Source organism: Dermacentor silvarum, chromosome 4, assembly GCF_013339745.2.
Source record: "Dermacentor silvarum isolate Dsil-2018 chromosome 4, BIME_Dsil_1.4, whole genome shotgun sequence".
Taxonomy (NCBI): Eukaryota; Metazoa; Arthropoda; class Arachnida; order Ixodida; family Ixodidae; genus Dermacentor; species Dermacentor silvarum.
The window spans coordinates 30,726,371-30,745,546 of NC_051157.2; the positions used below are offsets into that span (position 1 = coordinate 30,726,371).

At 44.7% G+C, this 19,176-nt stretch overlaps 1 protein-coding gene across 4 annotated transcripts in view; it reads right to left on the reverse strand.

The window, feature by feature from the left end:
* Nucleotides 1–19,176, reverse strand: part of LOC119448483 (U3 small nucleolar RNA-associated protein 18 homolog) — a 51,057-nt gene that overhangs the window by 30,465 nt on the left and 1,416 nt on the right. Inside the window, exons 5-9 of one of the 4 annotated variants that reach the window (XM_049665404.1) lie at nucleotides 16,938–16,999; nucleotides 16,030–16,154; nucleotides 14,348–14,431; nucleotides 8,613–8,787; nucleotides 4,734–4,834 (exon numbers count right to left, since the gene is read on the reverse strand). In XM_049665404.1, coding sequence (XP_049521361.1) covers nucleotides 4,734–4,834; nucleotides 8,613–8,787; nucleotides 14,348–14,431; nucleotides 16,030–16,154; nucleotides 16,938–16,999 — 547 coding nt within the window. Of the gene's footprint in view, nucleotides 1–4,733; nucleotides 4,835–8,612; nucleotides 8,788–14,347; nucleotides 14,432–16,029; nucleotides 16,158–16,937; nucleotides 17,000–19,176 lie in introns of all 4 variants that reach the window. The other 3 variants (XM_049665403.1, XM_049665401.1, XM_049665402.1) reach the window with 3 other exon arrangements.

Consider the following 19,176-nt stretch of genomic DNA (forward strand, 5'->3'; position numbering starts at 1 on the left):
CCGGCCTTGCCTCTATGTTTGCATAAAAAGTAACAGTTTTCGCCCGAAAGGCGAAGCATCGATTGCATAGCAATTTAGTAGACAGCTATACGAAGAAAAGATATTATATTGGCCGTATAAAGTTGGAAACATTCTCTTACTAACTAAATTAACAAGCACGGTGTCACGCACGCACAGGTAAACATGAACACATCTCGCTAAATGCCTGCGGGAACTCGCTGTCAAACGCTGGAGTAGGGAAGCGCGGCAGCAGCAGCGGCAGAGAGCAAATTCTATCTCTCGCTTCAAACGCGAACTAAAAGTCAAAAGCACAGCGCATACGAAGCTACCTGCACTGGGCGTACTTTGTCCATGCCACTAGATCGTTGTCAAGATACGACGCCCACATGGCCGGAGCGTAAATCAGCAGCCGCCAGAGTAGCCACGCCTTTCTCTTTCACGCGCACGAGATTGAGCCGAGATCGTGGCTGGCCCTCACAGCTTTCCCTCTGCACATACCGTGTACGGTGCGTGGTGCGATGTTATCGTGTCCGCCACGCCTTTCTTCTCACGTGCACAAGATTGAGCCGAGATCGTTGGCTGACCTTCGGCAAGCTTTCCCTCGCACATACCGTGTACGTGTGCGTGGCGACAATGTATCGTGTAGACTTTATACGAAACATCACGGCGATGGCTAAAAATGCGCTTGGAGTATCCATATAATTGCTACCGCAATCAAATAGATTGATATAGTTTTAGGTTATACCGGCTCTGGGGACAAAGACGCCCGCCCGCTGACACCTGCGCCTCCCAAATATCTAGTTCGCTCGCAGTGCAGCACTGCTAGGCACACTCAACCGTATTCTAGTACACTCTAAATTAAAATACAGCCTCTCTGCCGTTCCAACAGCAGCAACAACAGCCGGGGAGAGGCCGCGCGCGCGCCGGCCATTTGCCGTAAGCGCCGAAAAAGAGCGTGAAAATTGCGAGAAACTGTGCGGGAGGCGCCGTCGTGTGATTTGCGGAATATAATCGGCTGCACTCTTTTTCGGAGAATGAGTCCGCTTGCTGTTCGCGGACCACTGCCAAAGCACACATGCTGAAGCGGTTCTGGCGCAGCGTGGCGCAATTTCGGTCATTTTTCTGTGTTTGGTGCACGAATTTGCGTTTGTATCAAAATGGCGCAATTGGCGCAGGAGTCCCACCCCTGGAAGCCCTATCAAGGCAACCGTAAAATGGCCAACCACACTGAATGTACTATAATGCCTTTTTGAAGCGGTGTTTTCATGGCCTCTTTATTCACAGTTACATCAGCGTGTATAATGTGCTACTTAAAAAATAACCGCTCCGTCTCTGCTGCCGTTTTTAATGTGGCACCTGCAACAACTTCGGACATAAGTAAACTTGTGCAGCGGTAAACCATATCGTCACAAACATCTGAGCCAAATATTGTTTCTGTATGTGCAGCTGGGAGTGCACACATTGCCTAAAGGGCCCCTGCTCATTTCCTTTAACTACTTCAAAACCCCTGCCACTTTCCTTCCTTACACTTGTGGAGGAGGAAACACAATGGTTACTAGCGGAGTTCTTTAAATGTCAAGACAAAGCAAAGGCTCCGGCAAAAGCGGAGAAATTTCATCACTGAATCACTTATGATGTGGTTCACCAGTGCCAAAGACAATACGATACATCGGTGACAACAATGAGTCGATTTAAAAGTATCAGCTTATGCATTAGGGTTATGAGAAAAAACAACCATATATAACGATATGTTATGACTACATGTCAGATACAGCATTGAAAATAGAACTGAGCTTGACATTTGCATTGCCAAGTTCACCTTGAATGGACGATGCCGAGATGAAAAGTTTGCCCACACACACATGCGCTGCCATTAACGCACATGTCCCACCCGCGCACCAATTGCGAAAGCCAGAGAGAGCACAAAGAGTTGGCGCAGCAAGCCACAAGATGGCACCAGCTGCTTCACGACCACGTCGCCCACAATCGTACTAGTAAGCGCCGGCCGTGTGGGTGAAAGAAAAAAAAAAAAAAAAGAACCAGAAAGCTCGCCTTCGCACATCCTCGGCTGCCCGTAAGGAGGAAGTAAATGCTTCTTGCAGATAGAATGAATGCATGTATGTATGCACATGCTGCCTCTGAAACCATGATGCGTTCCAGGCGTCCATCGTACTGACTAGTAGTCAGCAACTCCGCTGAACAAAAGGCACAGTATAATTTGTGTGCGCCCGTGCTTGTGTGTGTGCACGCGCGCGTGTAGCCAAACCTTGATATAACGAAGTTATACTTGCAGTGAAAAACTTCGTTATATCGCGAATTTCATTATATCGCGGTTTCTTTAATTCAATAGAACTAAGATGGGGAAATAACAATAGTTTGTTACATCGCAAATTTCATTAAATCAAGGTTCGTTATATCGAGGTTTGACTATACTCGTGTTTCGGCTCTTTATGCACTTACACAAAGCTTCGCTTATATCGATTCTAGCTCGTTGGATCTGCTGCAATTTATTTTAGTTGTGAGTGTACAGCACGAAGCTTAAACATGGACACATAGACAAGGGCAAGCGCTGGCTGGGCTAGTTAGTGATCCATTATCGTGAGTGCATCACGCGAACATGGACGTAGTCTACGTCCACTTTTAACCTTCGCGCTGTAAACTGACAATATCTCAACTAACCCAATCAGTCCCCCTGCTAAGCTATTTACAGTAAAACCTCGTTAATTTGGATTTCACGGGACCCGAAAGAAATGTCCGAATTAACCGAATGTCGAATTATCGAGGGTATCCAGAAAACAATAAGCAAATGCTTACTACGTCAACACGCTTTTATTTAGTGAATGAATGAGCAAATCCTGTTGCTATTTTGCACAAAAGCAGAGTGGAAGCTGAAATTCTCGTGATCTCGTGACTCATTGGCTCTCGCAGCGGCGATTGAGGCCTCGTGACTACCTTTGCAGCACGGCCGCAGCGAGCGCCTTCATTTGCGACACGCTTTGCACTACCGTGCACACTTTCCAATTATGTTTTCGCCTGTGAGCTGATCGCCAAAAGATCGTCCGTCCATCGCGATGTAGCCGAGGCTCTTCATTCTTGACAGCTTTGCACCGAGCAAAAACAAAACAACCGCTGCGGAGAAAACCACGGCCACTATCGATGCGATTATGAACGGTGACCTTACGGTGCTGAAGGTACACGGCCGACGCATGCACCGAGACAGAACAAAACTACCGTCCGCTGCAAAAACTGCGGACGCTATCGATACGATCATGGATCGCGACTACGCAGTTTTTTTAGGCACGCAGCCAACACGCGTACCGAGTCAAAAGGAAACTATAGCTGTTTGCCGCAACCCCTGCGGAAGAAAGCGCGGCCGCTATCGACGCGATCATGGGATGGCGACTATGCAATTATGAAAGCCCGCGGCAACGCGGTGTTATGTGCCGCGGTAAAGCAGGAATAAAGGCTTTAAAGGCACAAATAGGCACGTAGCATTCCGGTGCTGCTGTCATTCACATACGATTTCTGCAACTACTATGGCGATGCGGACTCTGCCGCTTCGTTTTGGTTGGACGCTAGTGCCGTATTTGCTCTTTTGCGTCGCACATTTGTGGTGCTTCTCACTTGCCGGCCTGCGAAATTTGTCCGAATTAACGAAAGTGTGATTGCATTGAACAATGCATACGCCGACCAGGACCAGAGGATGAGTTCGAATAATCCGGTTTTCCAAATTAACGAGGGTCGAATTAACGAGGTTTTACTGTATTGGCGATATGTTGCAGAACATTTAATAATTTTGCTGTCTGAAAATTCAAACAAAAATTAAGACATGCTAAATAATGACCTTAATTATAATAATTGGTGTTCCTCACACAACCTGGCCTCTCGTAGTTACTGTCCCTTGAAGACACCTTGTGTCAACGTTGAACACCTCTGAATCACAGTTCATAAAAATTCCCCTCGATTTTCTGCATCTTTCAGAAAATGCACGGGCTTTTTGTGTTGGTCAACCAGGTCGGAAAACGAGAGATGCGAGCAATGCTGACAGTTGACAAGCTTTGTCACACCAGCTGCCATAAAACAAAACGTGCCATAAAAGTTTAGTTTAACCAATTTCTAAGTGAAGGGCACAGCCAGTTTATGGATGCTTCATGCTCACAAATTATTTTGGGTATGGCCAGGGGTGCACATCAGTGGCCAGACAAATATACCTGGGCAGGGCACTTAAAGGGTCAATGCACAAAGTGCACTCAAAACCATTACTGAAAAAAAAATTTGCGAGGAGGTACTGTTTAGTATCAGATGAAATTCGCACATTTGCAGGGCCTCTTTACTAGTTGCACAAGGACGTCACTGAAACATCAGTGTATCATAACATGCAAGCGCAACATCCCCCCCCCCCCCTCCCAGCCACCATGATCATGACTTGTCCTCACTAGAAATTATGAACAATGACTGCCTGTCTGTTTCTTTTTGTATTCGATTTCTTTTCTTTCTTTATGGAGCGGTTAAGCATTGTGTGGTTCCACCATGCCTGGTTCTGTATTCACACACTTGTGCCACTGCCAACTGTTTCACAAGGAAGCCAGAACAAATTGATGCCCCGCCTTTCCAATTCCCTCAGACACCTTTCTCTGTAACATGTATACAGCGAAATGTACATCTTTCTTCTTTTTTGGATGCTAAAGAAAACTTTGATGATAGGGATAATGCACTCGCATAACACCACTCACTTTTGCAGAGACAATGTGTATTTCCCCGAAGCGTCCAGTCAGCACAAAGTACTGTCCATCAGGTGACACATAAAACTGTTTCGTGTTTGTGATGTTGAGACCTAGCGAAACAAAGATAGAGAGAGAGTTACACATGTTGCACTTTCACAACACACTTTCCGACCCCTTTATTATTACAGTTTCGTGTAAGAAAGCTTCACATTTACCATAAGGTGCGAACTGTACATCACTCCCAAATGATGGTTTTGTACTGTAAACTCCACCCTAAACGCGAACACCAGATTAGCCCTCAGCCTTCGATTACAGTCAAGATGTGACGTGAAGGCCTGTAGACTATGCCTGCCTGACACTTCATATCGGAACCTTTTTCCTGATAAAGTTGAACTGTTGCTGTTCCATCTGCCTTGTTGTCCTTTAGTCGCTCCCTTTAAGGAATGACTATACTGTACATATATGTTAGTCTTAGCGAGCTATTTTAATGAAACAGAAAACTTAACACAAGTTTCGTTCACAGTAAAAAAAAGGCTGTTAAATGCCTTTCTTCACAGAAACATAAAGCTGAGAGAAAAACTGACAAATTATTATCATTAAGTGTAAAGGAAAAGAAACACAAGAAAATAAATGGGTAAGGAAACAGGCTGATAACCGTACCTGAAACAGGTGCAATGCCATCCATATTTATGTGTACTGTATTAAGCACTCAGTGTATATAGACCACAAGGGTTAAAATTAGGGGCTTGCAAATATTTGAAAAGTTCGAATATTATCGAATATTACATTTTTAATATTTGTATTCAATTCGAAAACCAGATATTTGAAAATGTTCGAATATTCGGTTGGATACGAGTATTCGAAGTAAATAGAATATATTGCTGGCTGTGCAGGGGCAAACACAGTTCTTACCATTTCTTCCTATCTAATATAAGAATACTGGGGTGATGATGTGCTGAATTTTGTGACGATTTCGTGCTGCTTATGAAAGTTCGCCTGTAAAGCATACTTAGCTAACAAACGTCTAAACTTTGTGGGAAAGCCAGCCTCTCAGTAGCAAGGGCTAAAACGAGAATGCACTTCTCTCTCTTCTTTTTCAGCGCCACCACCCATTCTGAGCTTATTGGTTGACAGCAAGTGCGATGAGTTATGACTGGCACAGAGTCAAATGCCTCCGAGTTTACGGGCATTTGATGCGGTATAATAAGGCACAAGCTGATGAGAACAGCTAATAGGAATTACTAACTTTTCCATGTTAACATGAGCCAAAAACACAATGTTTTAGTATAATGGCTTGCTAGTCTAGTTTTTTAACATTGACAAAGTAATTGCAATGTTCCATCATAACAAATTAATTCAACTTGCTAATAGATAGATGTGCGCATCATTATTCGATATTCGAAGCTAAGTATTCGTATTTAATTCGCATTAGAAAATTTTGATATTCGCAGAAAACTGACAGGTAGTCCGCACCCATTTTATAATTTTCAGAGACAAACTTGAGCTAAAAATAAGCCGTTTCTTTCTTTTTTTTTTATTAGATTGTCAGCGATCAGTACTTTACAGTCAGTTTTGCTTATGTTACTTTCAATCGTATGTGCTTACACCCATGTCACACGAGCAAATTTAGTGTCAATTTGAGCAAGTGCGCTTCATCGCACTGACTGTCACTTTGGCAGTGCACTGCTACACAATAAAGAAAAGTGTCCTTTGGAATTGATGGCACTGGCAATGGCTGAATCAGTAGGCACAACATATACTTGTCATTTGAAACATTGTTTGGAAAATGACAGTTTGTTATTGCTCAAACAGCATTTGGAATAAACATTAGTGCAAATGAAGTAATTCATTGCAACCGCAACAACATTGTCAATCATCACAAGAGAGCACCGCATATAAGGTGAGTATAGGAAAAGTGGCAAATTCCGCTATAGATGGCAAAAGAACGGTTCGCAAGCATTTGGAGCGTGTTATGGCAGCGCTAATTTGTCACTTATGGACTACTCCGAGGTTCCACTCATTTTTCACATGCCCAGGCAATACCGAGAATTGCGTCAATTTTACATCTTCAACAGCACGTCTGCCAATGACGCGAGCTTGGCTGTAAAATGACAAAGAAACAAAATGGACGCAACGTCACGCTCCGCTCGATTTATTCGGCAGCTGAACAAGGGCAGCATTTTGCCTTTACACGTGCTTTACGAAATATTGCAGCATCTGAGAGCGCCATGAATGCGAATTCCAGCCACTTCCAATCACACACAATAGTGCGGCTATACAGTGTTTATACCACAATGATGAACGCGTCGCCATCCTAAACGGCTAAAAGTGGCACTATCAAGGCATCGTACATATTAACGCCTTGGTCTCCTCGTCCGACCCTGATGCATAAATTCCATCCATTCAACTCAGACCAAACGACAATGGCAGCACAAGTAAGGTGACTAGCACAGACATAAACAACTGCGCGGCCATCACATGTAAACAACCTGAGAGTGATAATAACAAAATAGCTTTTTTTTTGTTCACAGTATAGTACATTTTATTGCGATAGCAATTACATGGACACTTCAACCGGATTTCTGCCGTCGGCGTTGCCGTGAGGTTCCGTATAGATTCCAAGGGCGATAAAATTGTTGCCGCGCGCCATATGCACGAGCGAAAGCGCGCGGGGGACGCGCGCTATCACGAAGAGCGAACGCACGGCGGAAAGCAAACGCGACCGTCGCGGGAAAGGACGTGGGGGTATGGGAGGGAGGGAGGCGGGGCGACACTGTGCTCCGGCACCAAAGGCGTATCTTGCAACTGGGCATAAGGGGAACTTGCCACTCAATCTCCCACGCGAAAGCAAGAAAGCGGGAAAGCAGCGCGGGAGGGAGGGGGGGGGGGGCAGCTTCTACTCTGCCAACAGCTGCGTTCGTACTTTACCCGGCTGTGGCTGTCGCCCGCACCGTCTCTTATCTCCACACGGCTCTGACCTTTGTATGCGCTGTGCATCCGCCGCTCAGTTTCCTTTGAAGCGATAGACTGCACGAACCTTGCCTGCTGCGGCGGCTGCGCTTGCTGCCAGCGTTTTGACAGTCGTTGTCTGCGGTCATTCAGTGTGATCTATTCATGTTTGCTTGTGCGCGCTGACACCACGCTTGTTAATTCAGTTAGTAAGCGGATGTTTCCAAGTTTATGCAGCCGATAAAACTACTATCCCTACTCCGAAAAGCTCTCTACTACTTTGCTATCGCAATTGATGCTTCGCCTTTCGGGCGAAACTGCGACTTTTATTAGCTTATAACATTTCCAATCACGAAAAAGGTGGTTTAACATTACTGCAAATTCTGTTTTCAATATTATATTACGTAATTTTTAAGCATTGCTACCGAGGCTAAGCACTACAACATAGCGAAGTGAGTACGCCAAACACACTTGCTGATGAGTGGGTTCGGCAGCAAGTGTCACTAAGCATTCCTGTGTGAGAGCTTGTTAATAGTGGTGAAGTGCACTCGCGTAAAACGAAACTAAATTTGCCTGTGTGACAGGGGTATTATTATTCGCATGTGATTTTTTAGCACAGCAAAATCTTGCAGGCACAGCCAGGCCTTTTTTTTTTTTTTTTTTTCGGGCGTGCCTACAATTTCCAAGAATGTCATCATGTATAGTTAGCACACATCAATTTCCAGCTTTTAAACAAATATAGTCTGCGGACTATGGTCCAGAAAATGCAGTACTTGCTCACTACGAGCAGAGTACAGAGAGGATGCAAGGCGGAGGAAGAAAAAAAAATACAAAGAAGAAGATAAATGCTGTATCACAGATAAAGGATGTACAAGCATAAACTTCTAAGGAAAAGTTAATGCACAGGGGGGTGGGGGCTCCCTTAACCAAATTTAGTACCTTTAGGAAAACGAATCTGTGTCGTTTTGCCGGCAATCATGTCATAGCAGAACATGTGGTCCTTTTGCGAAGAGCCGGCCCATATTTCGTGGCCGTCATGGGAAAAGTGAGCACAATATATGGGAAAGCGGTCAAAATGGACAGCTTGAATCTTGGCATTGGTCTTTCCATCAACCTAAAGGAAAAAGAAAATTGCATTACTAAGGTTCGCTTGGAAGGTCCTCTAAACAAGTTCGTAAGTTTTTTAAACATGCACACCGTAGAAAGCACGTTGATAAAAACATTATTGTCCAATGTAAAATGAGTTGTTGAAAACTGCATGCAAAGGAATAAGGATGCGATAAGATAAAGAATTTCAAACGGCGAAGCGAATTTCCTGCAGTATCAATTATTCCATGAGCACAGATGCTGTTATTTGAAACATACAACATTTTTTCCCTAGTATACTGTATTTACAGAAATCTAACACGCACATTTTTTCTGAAAGAATACCGTTTTATAGAAGGTTGCTGTGGGTTCATTCTGTGCCTGACTACGACCACTTTTGGAGATATGACTTTCGCGACGTTTCGCCTGACTCGGCAATATAAGCATCGGCGTATATGGCCACCAGTGTTTCTGGCGCTGTGCCAAGCTCGCTACCTACGAGAATGCCAGGAAAGCTCTTGGCCGCATATTTTCACGAGTCCAATGCAGTCACATAAAATTTCATGAACCAAATGTGATTGCTCGAGAAAACCACTTTGTGTGTTTGCTATCTGTGTCCAACAAAGTGCAAATGGCCACGACGATGCCATTTTTATTATGAAGGCTCATTTTAAAAATTAGTTTCCCGTCTGTAAATTCTGCACATCTCACTTTTCATGCTATACTTTTCTTTTATAAATCGGGCACATATTACATTCAGGTGCATGTCACAATCAAGTACAATCGACCAAAAAAGTTTACGGACCAAGGGATCTGACAAAATGCTGAATATCTCCGCGGCCTCAAAACGCAGCCTGGTATTCCCATTTCCAGCCTCTAGTGGTATATGAGAACAACATTGTGATGTTGTTCTCATATACCACTAGTAAGTTTTTGGCAGCAGCACGATTACGCCACGGCCGAAAATTTACACCAGTAGCGAAGTAGAAATCACTTGGTTACTGCAATATTAGCTGTTTTTGTCTGTTTGAGCTCCGCGCCACCAGGTGGCAGCACCATACAGGCCACTCACGTTTACTGTTCCGCCAACACACCCCAACGCCCGGTCCGCCCGTGTTTACCCGATTACCGGACAAGCTAAACCTCTCCACTATGTCATCACTCCCGCGACTTCAGTCCTGCTTTCCCATGTCTCGTTCCCACACACCGTCATTTCTGTAGCGGCCAATCAGACCTGTCTTCCCATCCTAAATTTCGGCCAGTGCCCTCAGGTGCTTCGAGGGATGTCGCTTGCCACGTTGTCGCCGTCCCGCGAGTGCCATATTTCCTGTTGCGCCATTTTCGACCAGTGCTCGTTCTGCGCCTTCTGCATTTGCCCCACCTGACGACATTGCAAAGATGATTGCGCCGAACCTTGCACCCCAATCCGCCGCAGAGCTCCGTGACCTCCTTGAGTCCTACGCCGACATTTTCGACCTGAACGATTGCTTTTTAGGTCAAACTACGGTTGTGAAGCACCGTATAAATACCGGCGATGCGGCACCTGTTCACCGACGCCCATACCGGGTGTCGCCCTCTGAGCGACAAGTTATCCAGAGCGAAGTTGACAAAATGCTTGCCAAAGAGATTATTGAACACTCTTCTAGCCCATGGGTTTCCCCCGTTGTTCTCGTCAAAAAGAAGGACAACAGCTGGCGATTCTGCGTGGACTATCGTCATCTAAACCAGACCACTAAGAAAGATGTCTACCCACTTCCATGGATCGACAATGCTCTAGATTGTCTTCACGGTGCCACTTATTTTTCATCAATAGACCTTTGCTCTGGATATTGGCAAATTGCTGTGGATGAAATGGACCGTGAAAAGACTGCATTCCCCGTCACACCTGATGGTCTCTATCAGTTTAGGGTAATGCCTCTCGGCTTGTGCAATCAATGCCCCAGTGACCTTTGAACATATGATGGACAAGCTCTTGCGTGGCTTGAAATGGTCCATCTGTTTGTGCTACTTGGATGACGTCATCATATTCTCTCCAACTTTTGCGGCCCATCTTGAACGACTTTCAACTGTTCCTTCTGTTTTTCGCACTGCTGGCCTGCAGCTCAACTCGTCGATTCATCAGGCATTCGCCCTGACCCCGCTAAAGTTTGTGCAGTGCAGAATTTCTCTTTACCAGCCTCTGCCAAAGATGTTCACAGCTTTATCAGTCTTTGCTCTTACGTCCGCTGGTTTGTGAAAAATTTTGCGCATGTTGCTCGTCCCCTGATTGGCCTCCTCAAGTGAGACGTTCCTTTCTGCTGGGGCTCTGAACAAGCGACTTCTTTCTCGCACCTCATCACACTCACCACACCTCCTGTTTTTGCCCATTTTCACGCCTCTGTTCCGACAGAAATTCGCACTGACGCCAGTGGCTACGGCATCGGCGCAATTTTAGCCCAACGCCAATGTGGACACAACCGCGTTATAGCCTACGCCAGCCGCCTCCTCTCCCCCCATTTGAGCGCAATTATTCCATTACCGAGCAGGAACGTCTCGCCTTCATTTGGGCTGTGGGCAAGTTCCGACCCTACATATATGGTCGACCATTTACAGTTACAAGCGATCACCATGCCCTTTGTTGGCTTTCTTCCCTCAAGGATCCCACCTGATGCCTCGGTTGCTGGGTCCTACACCTTCAGGAATACACATACACTGTGGTCTACAAGTCGAGTCGTTTACATCAGGACACCGATTGCCTGTCTCGTCACCCCGTCGATGCACCGAACGATTTAGTGGATGCCGCACCGATCTGCATTCTCTCGCTTTCCGCCTTGAAAGACATTGGGGCTGAACAACGATGCGATGAATCGTTACCGCAGCTTATCAAACGCCTGCTCGAACTTGGAACATTAAAGGCGCAAGGAGAGCCGAACCATGATGCTTACTCTATGTTATTTCATTTGTGCCTTATGAAAACCTCATTGCTTGGGTGGCAGGCTCACACATGATATTTAGCTCCCCAGGCTTCTTGCATCGCAGAGCATGTAGGCTTGCAGCCACGTACTAATCACCGCCTTGGCTTACTGGTAAATTTACACTTACTGGCCCTTTTTGGTTAAAATCGTGTAACGAGCTCGGTTTAAGCCGAAAACACTGAATCCTGGATATAAGTATACAGCTAAACCTCGATATAGAGAACTTCAAATAACAAAATTCTCGATATAACGAAGTATCTAACTTTTCATAGCCTCTTGTCCATAGAACACCATGTATTTAGAACATCAATATAACTAAGTGTGTTTGTATGAGATTTCAATATAACGAAATTTCACTGCTGCTGCAAAGGAATGCCGAGACAATAAATGGAAACTTTCGCACACGCAGATGGTCAAATGACTGAATTACAAGCGGCTGCTTGCGAACACACCTCTCAAATTGCGCAACAAGAGCGACCGCCAAAGTGGAGCCGCGTCTTGGTCTGTGTAAAGTCCAAGTGCGATAAGATCCCATTGTGCCCCGCGCACTGTGTGCCTTAGATGCGAGTGAACGCATGCGAGGGTGAGACAAAAAAGATGGTGGCTTCACGAGTGCCGCCTTCCTGAGCGTATACGCAGCCACGCACCCTGCTTTAGAGGTAATCTGCTGCGTGTGTAAAGAGTGGGCGTGCCGAGACGACGTGGCATCATGTGAGCTGTCTTCCCGTACGTTTAGTATTGGAGGTTGTGTAATCTGGAGTTTCGGTGACCCGTTGAAGCTCCCCACTGCCGGTGCTTTACATAATAGCGTAGTCCCAGTGCAGGTGATGCTATCAGCCGCAGGGGTGGAGTGGACGCGAAAGCGTGGCTGGCTTCGCTTAATTTGTACCGCCGATGTGAAGATATCGTCAATGTGGCATGAAACTGTATCATTCATGACTGACTACCAGATTAAAAAAAAATATGTAAATAGTTTTCTCATTCAAACTTGCTTTTTCGATTGCCCGATAATCCGGAAAATTTTATGGCCCCTTTCTGTGAGAAAAATCGATCGATCGATCGAAAGGTCGAATTTCAATACAATGAAATTTCAATATAACGAAGCAAATTGCGGATTTTACCGACTTCAATATACAGAGGTTTAACTGTAACACATAAAACAGGATTGTTTCTGGTCCTTCGCTTTCTGCTCACAACTCTAGTGGGATGTTTCTATGAAGATTGTGACACCATTTTATGTGGTTAACTCTGCAAGCTATGCATGTGCTTTTTTTTTTCCTTTTCCTCTTTCTTCAATGGCCCTAACGGGGGATGCACATTTATGCAAAGTCAGGTTATACAGATAAAGTTATGGTACATCAATCTTATGGCATCTGCCATTGTTAACAAATTGTTCTACAGTTGAAACCCGCGTTAACGAAATCCCGTGACAACAAAATTCTCGCAGCAATAAAATATTTTCGTATCCACAGCGAACGCCCAAGGGATTCAATGCATTTTGTGCCTCTTGACAATGAAATTTCACTGTACTACAATCCCACATCAACAAAATTTTCCGGAACGTAACCCCGCATATTACCTACTCGCGGAAGGCTAGCAGGCTTCCAAATGTGTTTAAACGCGATTGCTTTGCACTCAAATTGCGTGAAATACCACCACATTACACTTGCATGGGCGCTGCCATTTTTGTTTACAACACCAACCAAGCGTCAAAAGCAATCAGCGTCCGCCGGAGACAAGTCATGGCCGCCATCTCGTTTGTTGATCGCCAGTTTACAGCAGCACGCATGTCGCACTACCGACATGTGGCGACGGTTTTTGCACACCTAGTGGAGTGTGTAATGTGCGAGTCGGTGAGAAAAGTGCAGCAATAACAAGGTCATCCACTTCCCACCGACGCGGAATTGTTTATGGCGCTTGAGATGGCAGTCGCAGCATGGAGTGCCACGCATATCAGGCTGTGATTGAGCGATCGTCCGGGAATATGCATCCCTTGCTTCAAGAACGCTGCTTTTGGTGCCACCCGACAGGCATCGCGTGTGGATTAGGCACCAGACTTAGATTTCCATGAAGGGGCCGTAATCTCGTTTCATTGCCTTCGGGTATACGAGATACGATCACTTTCGCACTTGGCGCCGGACGAGTTGGCACCTACGGGCGACAGCATGAGCTGGAGAAATGCTGCTGCATGTGTGCAGCGCTGTTGCTCTGCGTCCGGTGCCGAGTTACGCAAAAGCTCGCAAAAGGGATCGTATCTGCAAAAGCAGTTGACCGAGAATACTGCTCCACGGCAGTGGTGCCACAGCTGATCGATGCATGCGGCGCACTTTGTACTGTCAGCAATGTGCGTTCTATATCCTCGAGCAAAGCTTGCCAAAGTAGGCTAACGGAATTTCGACAGTGATGTTTCGTTCAGCGGCGCATTACCTATTTGTGCTGTCTCATTTCACAACAACAAAATTCTTGCAAAAGCGATTTTTTTTCCCGTTCCCCGCCGATTTCGTCGGTGCAGCGTTCGACTTTATTCTAGAATAGTTATGAACAAATAAGCTAACTAGAGAGAAATTAGCGTTTCAATCCTTTGTGGCTGGTTGGGGACATTGTGGCAAAAAAATAAAAGCATGCAAAATTCACCTGGCAAATAGTTGCTGTTCCCGAAAGACCTGCTACAAGAGCCACTTGAGAGCTTGGGTGGAACTCGACGCTTTTCAGCACGCTCTGAAAGACAAGACAAGACAGAGTGAAAAAGAGCTGTCGAACGGACAAGATGCAGAGCACTGTAAAATCCTGATAGAGGACCCTCTCACTCATACGATAATACTAGCACCCTTTTGCCTTTTCACAAGCAGTGGCCACTCTCAAACTGTCCTCGACTATTTTTTTTGCTTCCAAATTCACATACTACGTGACACTAGTGGTTTCCACGATGTTTTGCATCCGTCACCATGACTGTGAGTAGCATTGGTTAACACTGCCAGGGCCAGACTTATAGCACACATACAAAAATAAACAAGTGGACGAGCTGCCACTTTAGTTCAGTTGGCAGAGCATCGCACCCACCATGCAGAGGTTGTGGATTAGGCTCCAACTGGTGCCCCCCCCCCCCAAGTTATCTTTTCTTCTTTCACTTTCATTATTACTGCTTGCAACTAAAGCCAAGGAAAGCTCTATGCTTTCTTTGGCTTAATTTGTTTGCTACAAATATACTGAGCCCCTTGGTTCCCTTGAGTCTTCTCACTCAAAGCATGTTTAGATTTCAGGGAGCCCATGAGCAAGCATTGTAGCAGGGTTATCATTGCAGTGCTCTGTTACTCCAGTTTGGTTCTTCTGACTGAGCAAAATGTAACAGATGCAGTACCTATCGACCATGTAATGCCCAACGTATTGCATATGCTACGCTGAGTTTGAAGCCTCAAAATACTGATTGAAGTGCGGGAAACGTAATCCAAAGCCCATATTGCGTTTTTTAATATGCTGGAGTGAACTTTCAGCTGTGAATAGTGAAATAATTCATTTGCTAATTAATTAATTAGTACAGTAATTAAGTCATAACTGAAAAACATTTCTTGTTTTTTTTCTACCTAATGTGCTCTCCATGGCCAGAAATAATATAAACAATTTGTTCCAATTTTCCTTGATGTGGAACTGTGTTTGGGCTTAGTCCGTTACATGTGAGATTGCACTCTACTCCTTTGGAAGCCTTTAGATTCACAGCAGTAATCCAGACGGCACAAACAAGTGAAATAAAACTGCCGATGCCACTGGCCACTAAGGAAAGCACTGCTGTAAAAGGCTAAGTCTGGAACTTCCATCCCTGGTTTCTTATGTATGGCCTCTTTCAGGTACTGCGTGTTCAATTGTACATGCCAAGGTGATGTCTCAATGTCAGAGGCACTTCATGAATGTTTAGAATTCTTCGCACATATTTTAAGACACTTACGATAGGACATTAGCTCCTTCATTTTAATCAATAATTTCTACCATGCAAATTTTTGAAGCGGCTTGCTGTCTTCCAATTAGACTTGCATGTGAAATAGTCAACACTTTTCCTGCACCTCAATTATACTTGAAGAGTTCAGGCATGATGCCCACATGTAGATGCAACAAAGCTCACTGAAAAATTCAACAATCTTAATTTGTGTTGCTGTTGTATGCTTTCAATCATGCCGGAGAAGCAAGAAATAAGATTAAGATCAATTCTTAACAGGCAGAATCAACTAAGCCCTCAAGGAAATATCGAAGTAGTAGCGGCAAGGGGGAATTGCTTGGCATTTTACAATAAACATCAAACGGGAGTTTGTTGAAATCCTTCTTACATTTTCCCTGGAATCAAAGGCCAAAGGTGCACATTTGTGAATTTGCAAGGTGCTTGTTGGCAGATTTTTAGAGTCTCCAACAAATCTGGTCGCTTTCCGCAATATTTCGTCATCTTCCTCATCGTCTGCTGGTGCAAAAAGCAAAAGAATGAAGAAAAACAAAGTGATTGCACAACTAAAATTGATGTATGAGAATGTAGCCCAAATTACACAAAGCAAGTAAAACAAGTTTTATGAATATCTATAGGGATACTGCACTATCACGCATATAACTCGCCAATGTACATTGGCCGCACCGCCAATTACAGCTTTCCCAAATATAAATAAAATCAAACAAAATTATGGGCTTTAACAACCAAAAATGCAGATGGACAATGAGAGATGCTGGATTAATTACGAACATCTGGAGCCCTTAGTGTGCATTTAAATTTAAGTACACATGCATTTCTGCGTTCTACGCCCATGGGAATGTGGCTGCCGCAGCCGGGAATCGAACCCCTGACCTTATGCTCAGCAGCAGTACAGCCATTGAGCCACTGCGAGTCCTTGAAGATAAAAATAAATAAGCTGTGAGGAGTATAAGCTGTGCAAACAACCGCATACAAAAACATTAAAATCTTTATAGAAATAATCTGGCAGAGTGCAACGTTCCAGAAACAATTTGTTCTGTCATTAGTGCTGCTCTCTAATGAAGCGAAGTACGGCGCCACGACAGCATTGGGTTTTATGAGATGCATTACACGTCGCCAGGATGCCAGCATTCAAAGGAAAAAAAAAAAGAAATGGTGTATAATATGCACCACTGATTTGTAGTTAAACTTCAAGTACGCTAGGTGGTGATTATATGCTTAAAAATCCAGTATATGTTTGGTGCTTGGAATACTAAGGATACTCAAAACGTGGCGAACCTGATGGTTTGTCGGCGTCACTCCGCTCTGCCCACTTTGGTACGCCCATAATTTTTTTGTACCTAAAAAGAAAAACAAATTTCAAGTCAAGCTACTTGTGCAGACATGCATCTACACTCAAGTGCCATAACGTTTTGGAGCTTGAAGCACCAAAACGTGCTTCAAAGTCCCACTCACGGTTCATAAGCCAGTGGAGAGAGGCAAACTCTCACCTTCACCCTCCAGAGATTGTTATACAGTAGACTTCCGCTAATTCGATCCCAACTGAAGGTTGCAACTGGCGCCCAAGCATTTCTATTGGCCCAAACTTTCCTAATTATGACCATAAAATTGGCCTTCGATGGATAATTCGAACTTGACCAGTCAGCACCCATGTGCCTGACACCTATAGTGACCCCGATAGCAACCCCTTTACTGACAGCGTTTGTCTCGAAGGAGTTTAAGGAACAGTGAATGCATTGAACACACATCCTCTCTTGTCGAAAACTCCTATATTCGGCCCACCCTTGGAAGATTTTCAAGCAATAACTGTAGCTCACAATATTCGATTACAGTATTTACCTGATTCTTGCCTGCGCAGCGCAATCGGACACAAAACCAAAACTGCCTTCGCAACGGTCGCATGTTTTACCGCATAACACAGATGTATTGGAGTGGAGCTGATAACTGTGTGGTAAAGACCTCACTTGAAGAGACTGGCCACCACTGTGCAACAATTTTTCTTGCTAAAAAATCGGGTGTGCGTTAGATCTCTACTTTATTTCGGAGCTTTAATGTCATCCCTACGTTATTTTTATCCTTTGGACACATAGAAAGTGGGCACACGTTTAAATTGGGGGAATGTCAGTATCGGGCAAATACTGCCAAATGAATCTGCAGTGTGTTTTGGCGTACTTTCTGCACCTTGTTCAATTCAACCCGCTGGATAATTCGATCAATTTCGGTGGTCCCGTCAGAGTCAACTGTACTATGTGTCACCCACTCCATGCGAAGTAGTGAAAGCCATGGGTCACAGCGAACAAAAAAAAAAAAAAAACCTTCGCAGATGTATGCCAATCTGAAAAACTCATACATCAAGGACAGCAAAGCTGTATGAGGGAGTTCTCCTGCCCTTCAAATGTATAACAGTGCTCATTGGAAGGAAGGGGGTGTCGGAGCAGAAGTATTGATGCTATTCTCGCTCTTGGGAGGGCCAACGATGATGGGCTGATGCCTAAGCACCCTAGATTAGCAGCTGGCGAAATCCCCAGCATGCCCATGGATGCCAAAGCCACTGCCGATGAGGCACTTACGGGATGCCGGTTGCATGGGAGGTACACAGAGGTGCTTGGTTTGCCACCCAAAGTAAAATTAATTTTAGCCAAAGGGCACAGAAATGATACCTGAAAAATGCATGTAGACTGTAGGCACCTCCTAGCTGAACTCAAAAGTGGAGTCACTTAAACATGGCGCGAGAAACAAAAATGACAAATTACTGGATAAGATAAACACCCAGTTTTCTGTTCGAGCGAGGTATATGCAAGGTAACTTTTATACTATAACCCTTGATAATTATGTTTCAAAACAAATTTATGGCTCTGGTGCAGGTTGCGTTGCTGGCTTTTCTTTGATCGACATTTGATACCGAGCATGCCGCTGCAAGTCATCGACCTCCACCACCGTCGCACGAAAACAGTTGTGGAAGTTCCCTTGACAGCTTTACTTTAAAAAGGCGTTTCCATTACTGCCACTAATCCCCTTCCACGCAACGCCAGCTGATTGTAAGGATGACAGAAGTATCAGCGGCACACAATACGCATGTCCGTCTTGCCTCTCTAAAATGCGTAAGTCAGCTCTGGTTAGCTGACATCACCCACAGCTTTCACTGCACTGCACAGAATTGATGAGATGAAGTGTAGTGTCAGGACTACCCACGGGTGCAGAATGATGCAGCCAGAGCTTGAGAACACTCATGCTCCTAGCGAATTTGTTTGCTTCGACAGACGCTGTACACAACTGTTATTGTGCTTGACATCTAAAACATAGTGGCCTGCACAAATAGCAGGCTCACAAAGTTCTGCTCGGGGCACTTCACAGACCTTAATCGAAGACAGAATGTTGAGTGAATATTTAGCATATACAACATGCTCATACACTACCTGTTGTAAATTATCTTGTTTCTATTGACATTTCATGCCCAAAAGTCACATCAACAAGCTTTTTACTGCTTTATAAGCTTTTGCTTTGCATATCTATATTC